Source organism: Cricetulus griseus, chromosome 5 (genome assembly GCF_003668045.3).
Source record: "Cricetulus griseus strain 17A/GY chromosome 5, alternate assembly CriGri-PICRH-1.0, whole genome shotgun sequence".
In the NCBI taxonomy this organism is placed as follows: Eukaryota; Metazoa; Chordata; class Mammalia; order Rodentia; family Cricetidae; genus Cricetulus; species Cricetulus griseus.
The window spans coordinates 105640699-105653142 of record NC_048598.1 but is presented as its reverse complement, the minus strand read 5'-3'; the positions used below and the strand labels follow the sequence as shown (position 1 = coordinate 105653142).

Sequence of the window (12444 nt, the reverse complement as noted above, 5' to 3'; positions counted from 1 at the left end):
AGACAGATTCGCAGGCAGAGTGTCTAGATGGCTTGAAAGTGTCCCCCAGTGGTTTGTGTGTGAAGGCTTGGTCCCTAGTATAGCAATGTGGAGGATTTGTAGTGGGGAGCAGCAGAATGTGCTGCCCTCCCCAAGGAATTGGTTGACTTCTCATAAGAGAGTAGTTCTCCTGAGAGAGTTACTATTAAAAAAAAAAAAAAAAGGCAAGAGCATGGCCTTAATCCCAGCACTCAGGAGACAGAGACAGGCAGATCTCTGAATTTGAGGCCAGTCTGGTCTATATAATGAGCTCCAGGACAGCAAAGACTACACTGAGAAACCCTGTCTCCAAAAAAAAAAAAAAGAAAGAAAGAAAGATGGCCACCATCCTTGCTTCTGTTTCCTGTCTTGCCACGAGATCACTCCATCTTACACTCCCTCCCTCAATAATAGCAGCTGCCTTGACATGATGAAGGCAGGAGAGCCCTCAACAAAGTTGGTTCAAAGGTTCTACCTCCAAGATTGTGAGCTAAATAAACGTCTCATCACTATGAAATGTCCAGCCTCAGGTATTTAGGTACAGTAACAGAAAACACCAGGGAAGTAGTTATTCCTTCTATTCATTCCCTTTCTCATAGGTAATACGGGAATGAGAAAGTGCCCCAATTATTTGGAAATCATGTTAATGCAAAGAAGGACAAACTGCTGTCATATCTGCCATGAGGCACATAGTTAACCCAATATTTCTGAAGATGGTTTTGATATAACATTTGAAATGCCTCTCTGTCATATACTAATATAGCAAAGAAGTCAGGACTACTAATAATCTCCAGGAACATTCACCATTGAGTTTTGGTGAAAGTGTTGGGGGGGGTGTGCCCTAATTTAGACTCTTCTGACTCTCTTTGCCTTCCCTAAATCAACCCTGTCTCCCTCCAGAGCTGTGACCCTAGCCTGAAGAGGCTTCTACCACCTAGCAGGTGAGGTCTATTGCCCTTGTCACAGAATTACTCTAAGCCATTTGGAATACAGGTATTCTTCCCTGTCTCCCCCTGGTTCCTGAATTGGAATGTGAGACTTGGGTAGTGCAGGCTTTAACAAGCTCCTTGGGGAATGTGCAGGCCCTACTGCAGCTCAGGGCTCTGCCCTGTGTGAGCTTTAGTTCACTCTGCTTTATCTCTCTGGATCGGTCAGGGTTCTCCAGAGAAATAGACAGACAGAATACATACATCTTACAAAGTGTTACTAGATTGGCTTACAGGACACTGGCTGGGTCATTCAGCATCGGTCATTTACATGCTAAAGAGACTGAGGATCCACAGGGCTGGTTGCCTCAGAAATCCCACTTTGGTACTGAAAGCCCAGGAGATTCTCTGGTTTTCACACTGGAATGGTTAATGGTTTCACACTAGCCTTAGTCTAGTGTCAGTGAAAAGTGGTGATGGCACCAATAGCCAGAGGGCACCACCAGTGAGGATGAAAGGCAAGAGGTGGAGCTCTCTGGAAAGGCCCTGACAGACCCCTCCAGCCCAGATGGTGTGTCTCTTAGTTGATCCCAGATCCACAGAATTATCAGTCAAGATTTAACCGCCTTACAGAGCTTCCATCCTACCTGAAGCCAGACCACAGCATCAGTCATTGGAGGCAACTCAGAAAACTGGTTGGCCTGATTTTATCAACTACTTGTATTGTCTCTGGTACTTCATCTCCTAGATCAGTTCAAGGCCAAGTGATGACTTCCCAGACGAAGCACGTCTTGGCTGGGGACACTTGACCTTGGATATTAAATCTCTGTCCTTAAGCGTTTGCTTTAGGAGACACTTGTTAAGTTCTTTATCCACCGACCTTTGTGTTTTATATCCAAAGAATTCTTCATGATGGAAGGAAATGTTAAGTGGAAACAGCAGAAGCAAAGGACATCTTCAGAATAGCTCAGGCCTGGCACGGGGGTGGGGGTGGGGGGGTACCCTTCTTACAGATTCATTAGATGAAGATATCAGCTTTGCAAACTATGTCTACATAGCTATTAAAATGTCTATCAGCCAGTCACAGCCTATGAAGCACGAAGTTAGGGACAGGGCAGTCCAGGAAAGGTAAATCTGATGGCTTTAAAACATGATATATAGACCAATTTAAGTGGCTATGCCATTTAGTCATTTCCCTATTATGTGACATTAAAGTGGCTGAGGGACACATGATTTAGGTCTCTATTGTTGTGACAAAGTATTTGAAATAAGGAACTCTTAAAAGGAAAGATTTACTCAGAATTCGAGGTCAGCCTGGTCTACAAAGTGAGTTCTAGAATAGCCAGGGCTACACAGAGGGACCCTGTCTTGAAAAAAAAAAAAAAGATTTAGGGTAAGCACACAAGCACAGTGGCTCAGTGGTAAAGGCACTTGCCACACAAGCCTGGTGATCAGAGTTCAATCTCCAGATTCCACTATGTTTGAAAGGAAAGAACTCTCAGAAGTTGTTCTCTGACGCCCTACACACACAATACTGCTATAATAACAATAATATTAATATTCAGGAAAAATATTTATTTTGGCTTGTAGTTTTAGAAATTTCAGTTCATGGTCTCTTGGCCTGATGCCTTTAGACCTGTAGTAAAGGCAAGAACATCATAGCCATAGTACAGGGCAGAGGAAACTTCCCACCTCATGGCTGCTGAAAAGCAGAGAGAGAGAAAGGGGACAGAGGAGAGAGTATGAAGCTGAGGGAAGGAGGTGAGGGAGAGAGAAGAGTCCCAGGACCAGGCCCCCTTAGCCCTTAGTGTTTCCACCACCACCCAGTACCAGAGGACAACAGCCAAAGTGCTGACGCATGGCCTTTGAGGGATTTCAGATGCAAAAACCATAACATGGTGGCATTTGGGGGCCTCAGTCTGATATTTGGGGGTTATAGTTAATTGATGTCATTATGGACCTGTGACAACTGGTCCCAATTTGCTTCCGGACAATTTTGTCAATTTCTCTGTGCCTTTGAAGAATGTATGAGTGGCCAAAAGTGGGCCTTCTCAGAATACACAGAGGCTTTTTCTCCTTTGTTTCTAGAAAATTTCTCTTTAGGAAACATTTACCTAGGAAATGATGGTGGAGGGTGACAGTTAACTATTAAAAGAGACGGAAGAGTTGTTTGTGCTGTGTGAGACCCAGTTCATACAGTGATCTGTAGAGAGACATTTCAGAGAGCTGTATACAGACCAGCTTATTTGATGTTTAGGAATTAGGAGAGACTTTATTAGGTGCAGTAATAGGACAGTGGTTATGAATGGAGTCCTTGGAAGTCAGAGATGTTCTTTGTTAATGAGTGAATTAGAGTTCTGGATAGTATTTGCTCTATAATACTCCAGCAAAGGGTCTTGAGATATTGTTCCTTGATAGAAAGCTTGCCTAGCAAAGCTTTGTAACCAATTCACAGTAGTAATATTAGATAGATGGATGGATGGATAGATAGATAGATAGATAGATAGATAGATAGATAGATAGATAGATATGAGTACATAGTCTTGGTTTCTTTTGTGGTTGTTGTTGCTACTACTGTGATAAATATCCCCTGGCAAAAGCAACCCAAAAGGGAAAGACTTCATTTCAGCTTACAGTCAAGAGGACAGTCCATCATGGCAGGGAAGTCCAACAGGCTGGAAGGACAGGAGCAGGTCACAATCAGGAATCAGAGAGCGATGAATGGTTCAGCTCACTTTCCCCATTTTATACAGTCCAGATCCAAGCCTAGGGAATGAGACCATCTGCCTCAATTAACTCATGAGTGGGACCTCATGAGCTTTCCCCACTCCATGACAGAATGTTAATGGGCCTAGTCTTGTGCAGGTCTTGCACTGAGAATCAAGGCTGCTAAGAGTTCAAGAGTATAATGATCACATCTTTCCCAGTATGTCATACACACATACACACACTCACACCAATATTAGGTGTTGTTCCTCAGGGCTATCCACCATTGGTCTCTAATTGACCTGAAAATCACCAAGTAGGCTAGCTGGCTTGGCAAGGGTGCCTCAGGGATCCACCTGTGTCCACCTCGCTGGTGCTGGAATTACAGTCACATACTACACCTGGCTTTTTAATATATGGGTTCTGGCGTTGAGCTCAGGTCCTGCATTTTACCTACTGTGCCATTTCCAAGCTATCAGTGCTCTGCTGTCCATGACGCCTCCGCTCTTACCATTTTCTGTTAGTTTGGCTGATTGAAGAGATGGCTGTGATCCAGTAAGCCCAGCAGGTGATCAAAAGTCAAAATGATTTCTTCTTTATTTAAGAAATCCTATAAAACCAAGTCAACAGATGGAATCCAGAAACTTTCAATCGTGGGAACATGTCACCAAATCACTAAAGGCCTTGTTCATGGGGGGGGGGGGGAGTCAATTCCTCAAGCTTCTCAGTGTCATCACTGTAGGTACCTGGATCATGCTACCCAGAGTAAGGTTTCATCAGACCCCTGTGGTGAGAGAAATCTATGCTTGCATTTACCCCTTGACTCATTGTGGCTTCTCTTGTAAATAGTTCATTTGTCCTAGCCTCGATGTGGGTTTTCGGAGGTCAAAGGTCAGCATTTTCCCTACAGCAACTGTGCCTGCTTATGAGAGACCCTCATCACATGGAAGGTGATTGGAGAGAAGAGGAGGTTGGAGAGGGTCAGTAAACCATGCCTGAGAAGCTACCACTTCCTCCCAGCTACTTGTATGCAACTCTGCCCTAGTTGCCTATGGCCTTGGAGTCTCAGGAGGTGCTCCAGTATCTAGGCTGGAGATTAACCGAGGAATCCATCGATCTGGCTCTAGGGAGGTATCACCCATGCTGGGCAAAGATTTTCCACTGGGGTAGTCACTCATGCTCATGTAACCAACCTCTCACCCTGTGTGCTATAAGTAAGCCCAGTAAACTCCCTGGCTCCCTGGGGTGAAGTTCAGTGGAATCATACTCTGGTTTGTCGTTGGGACCTTATAAGCCTATTGTTATATTTTGATTTGTCATTGGGACCTTGTAAGCAAGGAGTAGATATTGTTTACAGCTCTTCAGGGAAGAAATTCTCACAAGGAGCTGTCTGGGTCATCTTGGATGACTGTCTTAATTCCTTCTGGATGCTGTATGTAACAAATGCCCCAGGCTGGCTTATAAACAAAGAAATATATTGCTCACAGTTCAGGAAATTCAAGGTCAAGACTCTCATGGATTCCTTGCTGTGGTCTCTCATGGCAGAAAAGGTGACATTCTCCGGGGTGCCTTTTGTTGTAGTTGCTGTTGTTGAGACCAGACTGCCTTTGAACTCACTGTGTGGTCTAAGTTAACCTTGAATTTTTGGTCCTCCTGGCTCCATCTTCCATATGCTGAGCACCTGTTGCCACATCCAGCTTATCAGGCAAGCATTCTACCAACTGAATCAAATCCCAACTCCCAAGGTATCATTTACAATGACACAGATGCCATCCATAAATGTCTCACCCACATAAGCTAATCACCTCCCAGAGGTTCATCTTCTAAAACCATCACTTTGTGGGTGAAGATAGGCATGGGAATTTGGGTCGGTAAAACCACTCCTATCACAGCAGGGGCCCAAACGCACAGTGCATTGGCTCAGTCATCTGCTTTCTGTCTTCTCCAGGGAGCAATCACAAGCTCTCCTGGTTCAGAGAATCCACCGAGTCCATCAGAGTAGCTCCAAGTTCCTCCAATAATGGGAACTAATTGCCTGACACACTGGTGACTGAGTAGCGTTCTTTTGGACTGAATAGAACATGATGTTGTTTGAAGCCTACTTGTTCAACTCAATGCACTTCACTCATCAAACTCAAGTCTCTACAACTCTAACCACCTCATCTGAGCTTGGTTAAGAATTAATATCCTAACCAGAGAGAGAACAGCACATTTCTATACATAATGGAGGTATGTCAGATCCTCCACAGCAAAGTGGCTGAGAGCACTCGGATTTTTAAAGCAAGAGATGTGATATTCTGATTCTTTTTTTCCCCACCAGTAAGGGCCCTAGCCCTCAAAATCCCCATTCCATTGTTCTCTGCCCTTTGCTCCTCCCTTACCCAGTATCCCATCTGTTCCTCTCTATTCTATTTTGCTAGAAGCAGAATTCAGCATCTTCCTTCATTATCTTGGTTTGAGGCCCTTAGCTTCCCAACTAGACACAGCTGAGAACCATGAGTGCTGAGAACCATGGCTTTAGTTGGATAATTGAATGCACAGGTCAGGCTCCTGGGAGAGGTGGGTCCCTTGACTTCATCTCGGGACACCATGAAATCATAACTCCTGAAACCCACACATACCAAAATCTGATCTGACTATTTCCCAGGGAACCTAGAACAGGCAGCCACTGGTTGACCCATAGCAACAAGAAAAGAGACTGACTTGGGGGGCGGTGGTTACAGGAAAGGATGATGACTGAGGCTTGGGATCCCAGTAACAGGACACAATGAGAAAGCTGAACTTGAAAATGGAGGGGAAATTGTGAGGACCATAGTTCAGATCCTCAGAATTTATGAAAAAGCTGGGTGGGCATGGCAACTGCCTGTGATCCCAGCATGCAGGAGGCAGAGACTGGGCATCCCCAGGGCAAGCTGACTAGCCAAACTGGCAGGAATCAGTGAGGCCCAGTGAGGCCCAGTTTCAGTGAAAATTCCCTGCCTTAAAAACAGAATGCAGTTGGGCTGGAGAGATGGCTCAGAGGTTAAGAGCATTGACTGCTCTTCCAGAGGTCCTGAGTTCAATTCCCAGCAACCACATGGTGGCTCACAACCATCCATTATAAGATCTGGTGCCCTCTTCTGGTGTGTAGATATACATGGAAGCAGAATGTTGTATACATAATAAATAAATAAATAGATAGATAAATAAATAAATAAATAAATAAAATCTAAAAAAAAATGGAATGCAGTTGAGGAAGATACCCAACATCAACTTCTGGTCCCCATGCACACACATACACACACACACACACACACACACACACACACACACACACACACACACACACACACGCAGCTGTACACACACACACACACACACACACACACACACACACACACACACTTACCACATACGTGCACATACAAACGAGAAGGAAGGAATGGGACCGCCATTACTACTTGCGTGTACCATCTGCCTGTACAATACCTCCTTGCTTTCGAGGACCCTCTGTGTAATCTCCGCAGAACCCCAAGTCTTAGGTGGGTGCCCCTCTCAACAGCTGCCACAGAGCCCTGTACCACTTCCAAGCCCAGTACTTTACACACACTATACCAGTCGTCTTGCAGAACCAGAGATCCGGGGAGACAGGAGCTCTGGTTTTATCCCCAGCTCTGTGTTTGTGGAATGAGTAAATTCTTACAAGTCTGCATAAGCCTTTATTTTTGTAGGAGTCTTTACATCTCTAAGCACGGTCTGTTGATTATGGCTGTTGACATTCCATAGTGTACAAGGGACATCCAGCAAAAGGAGCAAAGGAGACTGAAACCTAGTCACATCCTCATCACTAAGATGGTTGGATGCACTCAAAGGAAGAGGAGCCTTTTCCTGCCCTGCATAGGAGCACCATATGGGCTTGCAGCAAGCCAACCCCGTGTGCTGAACAACAGCCTTCCAATGGAGATGGGGTTTCTCTGCTTTCCTAGAAAGGCAAGGGCTCAGGGATTTTATAATACTGTTTCTTCCAATCCTTCACCAGCCTCCAAGCCCACCCACCAACCCCGCTCTCAAGCAAGCTCTTGCTCACTCTTTTCTCCTCTGCTTTTTGTCTTCATCAGGGTTTGGGATGACAACCCCAGCCACAATAGGAGGGAAGATCTTTCTGATCTTCTACGGTCTCATTGGATGTGCAAGCACCATCCTCTTCTTCAACCTCTTCCTGGAGCGGCTGATCACGGTCATCGCCTATGTGATGAGATCCTGTCACCAGCAGCAGCTGAGGAGACGTGGGGCAGTGGCCCAGGACATCATGAAGGCCCCTGAAAAGGGTGAGGTGGATAGCCTGGCCGGCTGGAAGCCCTCTGTATACTACGTCATGCTGATCCTATGCTTGGCATCAGTGGCCATCTCTTGTGGAGCCTCGGCTCTGTATGCCACCATGGAAGGCTGGAGCTACTTTGACTCACTCTACTTTTGTTTCGTGGCTTTCAGTACCATTGGCTTTGGGGACCTGGTCAGCAGCCAGAATGCTCAGTATGAGAGCCAAGGACTCTACCGCTTTGCCAACTTCTTCCTCATCCTCATGGGTGTCTGCTGTATCTACTCCTTGTTTAACGTCATCTCCATCCTCATCAAACAGACTGTGAACTGGATCCTGAGGAAACTGGATAGCGGGTGCTTCCCACAATGCCAAAGAGGACTCCTGCGGTCCAGGAGAAATGTGGTGATGCCCGGCAACATCAGGAACAGGTGCAACATCTCCATAGAGACGGATGGGGTGATGGAAAGTGACACTGATGGGCGACGTCTCTCAGGGGAGATGATCTCCATGAAGGACACCAACAAGGTCTCACTGGCCATCCTGCAGAAGCAGTTGTCCGAGATGGCCAATGGTGGGCCCCACCAGCCCAATACGTCCTCCAAGGATGATGAGTTCTCAGGGGGGGTGGGGGCCTTTGCGGTAATGAATAACAGGTTGGCAGAGACCAGTGGAGACAGGTAGGGACCAGATGTAGCTGCTAGAAGAGGAGACCCAGGGGCAAGTGGAGGATAAGACACTGTCCTGCCCCCAGTGAGCCCAGCTGAGTCCCTGGCTGTTGCAATTCGCTTCCCAAGTCCAGCTTTTGAAACCTGACCTTGGCCTCAGGCAACAGTAACCTCTCAAGGTTTGGGACTGGAGCCTCCTTGCCTGCCTCTTATTTTACTCTTGAATTCCAAGTTTCGTATTTGGAATAGCTGAGGTCCTCACCGTCCCCAAGAGTTTTAATTGTCTGAGGAAGATGGGTTTCCCTCCAGCTTTGATTCCCCCCGATGGGCCATCACTTGAGAAGGAAAGCCCTGAAGAGCCTAATTCTAGCCTGAAACTGTGAGCGGCTGTATTCACCACTTCACCCAACCCCTCAAGAAAAGACAATGAACATTCCAGAATGTGCCTGGGCCTTCTTTTTACTGGGCTTCCTTCCACACACATTTGTGTGTGATTGGTTCCATAGATGGGGAGAAACATCTAATCTATTCTTTATACCTGCTTCTTGGCTTGGGAGTCTTTTGTTTATTGTTTTCTTTTGTTTGTTTTGTTTCCTGTTTGGCTAATGGATCTTTGGGATCTTATGTGATAAGAAAATTAATTCATCTTCAAGCCTTTAAGCTACAGCAGGGTGATGGCAGTGAGTCAAGGGAGGAGAGCAACTTCCTTTGTAACTAAAGCCCACAACCTAATGTGTTCTCTCTGATGGTTACACAGACTATGTCATTTTAACAGGGCTTGGAGCCTGTTGGAGAGGCCACTGACTATTTATTAGAACTGAAAATTTAATAAATTCTCATTTTGTTAACTAAGAGGCCACGGGTAATTATTCTGGACAGTGAAAAGGAAGCTGGAAATATAGACTTCATCTTGGAGTCTGGGCCAGAGCAGTAACATTCTAGGTCACATAATGAAGTGTGGCTTTCTTGTCTCATCCATTGCAGGGCTGGCTTCTGGGACTGGACCAAGGCTAGCGATGTGAACTCCCCAGGCTTTGAGAGCATCCCTCCTGAGAACGGAGGTTTCTGGCCTCCATAAATTCAAGAGAGAATCTGTAAGGCCCTTGGCGAGTCATTGTTTACAAGACTAGAGTGGTACACACAGCACTTTCAGAAGTGATTAGTTGGACCAGTAAAGAAGACAGCTGAAGACCAAACATTGGAGGGAAGGGCAGAGCAGAGCCTGGGAGCTCAGAGGACCCCTTGACATCATCTCAGCCCACCCCCTTGCCTTTCACAAAGGAGGCAGTAGGTAACCCAGGGAACAGCTCCTCATCTGAGTCTCAGGCCTGGCTGGATGCAGTTGGGAGGAGGACTCAGGTCTCCTGGGGATGAATGTGGGTCTCTTGGCCCCTCTTCCACCAGCTTTGAACTGTTTTCCCGGCCTCTCTGTAGGCAGGGATGTCCAGAGCTGCTACCAGATCTTGGTAGGTACTGTCACCAGAAAGCAAGCTCTGTGCCACCAGCAGCTGGGTGCTGCTTCTTAGCAGTCTATCGGTGTCCATATTCCTGGTACAAGATGGAGCACAGAGCAGGTCCTTGCTTCTCTCTGTTGGTCTCTAGAGACCATGGCAGTGTGCCAGGAGGCCCATTGTCATAAGGCTCATATTCCCAAGAGGGTCATCTTCAAAAGAGGGTGCTTACACGGTTGTTCTGTCACCTGTAAGCGGGGGTCCAGCACTGGTATAAACTTTCAGCTGTGTTTGTTTATTTGTTGAGACAGGTTCTTGATATGTGGCCCTGGCTGGCCTTGAACTCATGATCTTCCAGTCTCAGCCTCTCAGACACCGGCATTACAGGAGTGAGCCACTGTGACCAAGTCAGATAAAATTTTAGAAAATTGAACTTGGGCTTCCTAAAAATCCCCTCCAAGACTCAAAGAGTGAGCTGTTTTTCTCTGGGCTGAGGGTTCCCTTCTGAGAACATTGGAGAATCAGGGTTAGGAGAAAAGTGTATGGGAGAAGAAGAGGAGGGAGGGAGGGAGGAGTAAAACAACTTGAAAAATTAGGAGCTCTCATTTAATAAAGCCTCTTACAGTTACTCATAGGCATGAACTGGTCAATGGGACATAATAGACAGTAATCATGGAAGCCAGAGTCGGAGAGGCTCCTGATAGAGTTCCAGGTACGCACATAGTAAGGAACCAAGCTTGTAGACATACCTTTCCCAGGTAATAACAGCCATGGCTTTCTTTACAGTTATCTTCTCTTGTCATGTCACCTTTGTTCCCACCCTGCATGCCTTCAACTCTCCTTGACGATTTTCTCGACTCTCCCCTCAGGCCTGTTACCCTGTGATCTCAAGGGAGTTGTGCCACCCTAGAGAAGCCTGTAGGCCAAGAGAAAAGTGCTGTTCCCAGAATGCATTGCAACTGGCCAGGGATTCTGTTAGAAGTTCGGGGTCTCCCCACCGATGATGCTTTCAGGCTTTGTCTAGAAGGTCCAGGGTTCTCTGTGACACAGAAATGCAAGCCAGCAGCCCCTGTGTCTCTTGTGAGCTTCATTCCACGTCGCTTGCCTGAGTTGTGGCAGAACCCCATGCTTCCGTCTCCTCAACATTCTCACCAACTCAGCTTCTAATTCATTTTGTTTTTAAAAGAGACTGTCATACCAAATGAAAAGCCTGTAAGCAGTTGCTATAAATAGGAGATCCAGAAACTGGGGGAGATAATAAAGTAAAATGCAAACTGTGTTATTAAGTTCTAGCCAGACCTGTATCCTAGTAAAGGCTCTAAGCCTGAAGGATTTTCTCTGTTTAAAAAAAAAAAAAAATGGAGAGTAGGTGGCTGGGTTAGTGCCTGCTGAGGTGAGAGGGTCCAGAGTTCCAGGCCATCTTTGGCTACATGAGACCCTGTCACAAAACAAAAGGCCAATGAGATGGCTCAGTGGGTAGAACCCTGCTGCCGAGCTTGACAACATGAGTTCAATCCCTGAGACCCACACGGTGGGTCTGACTACAAGTTTTCCTCTGACCTCCACACCACACTAACACACACACATGCACAAAAAAAAAATTAAAAAAAAAATGTCATTTCACATTTTTTTAAAAGCTGTATCATTGCCTTTAATTCTCACACATACACAGGGCAGGGGACACAAATATAAAATAAACATGGAGGAAAAGTCACATGTCGGCACTGTGGATGCTATTCTTAGATGAACAGTACTGCTCTTTGCAGTGCTTGGAAAAAGGCTGTTTTTGCCTCAGAGAAAGGCCACAGTTCCTTCCATGAAGGATGGGAAGGAATTCATTTTAATTAGCCTGCCTATTGTCTGTCTGTCATGAAACGACAGCAGAAAACGTATCAGGAGGTGGTAAGGCACACAAGCTTGTTCTGTGATAAAGTCAAATGGGCTAGAAGGGAGTTGGGAAGGAAAGGACCCCCACCTTGTGATTCTATGGTAATTCCACACCTGACAGCCCCTAACATCATCTCACATCCCACCCATACCCTTGGTGTCCACATCTGGAACAACAGCATACAAACGACAAAGTACTGTTTCTGAGGTCAGGCCATTGTGTGGACAACAGCTCTTTGTGTGAGAACCCCAGGCTTGGAACCTCAGTGCAGTCCCTTACCGCACTGAGGGTCTTCTCTATGGAAATGCCAAGAACGCCAGCTCTCTTTGCCAGCTGGTGGAAGGATCCTATTAGGTGATGGCCCGGGAAGTCGTCAGGATCCTATGAATCTGTGTGGGCAGTGGGCTGCTGGTTTGTGTCTCAGGAGAGGAGGCACTTGGCACCTATTGCTGGCTAGATCATTTAAATCAGCAGTTCTCAACCTGTGGGT

General features: G+C 46.3%; 1 protein-coding gene across 1 annotated transcript in view; it reads left to right on the top strand.

The window, feature by feature from the left end:
* The window catches only part of Kcnk13 (potassium two pore domain channel subfamily K member 13), an 85222-nt gene extending 76591 nt beyond the window's left edge, over positions 1-8631 (top strand). The window contains exon 2 of the mRNA XM_027419098.2: positions 7748-8631. Coding sequence (XP_027274899.1) covers positions 7748-8631 — 884 coding nt within the window. The remainder of the gene's footprint in view (positions 1-7747) is intronic.
* Positions 8632-12444: the final 3813 nt, after the last annotated feature.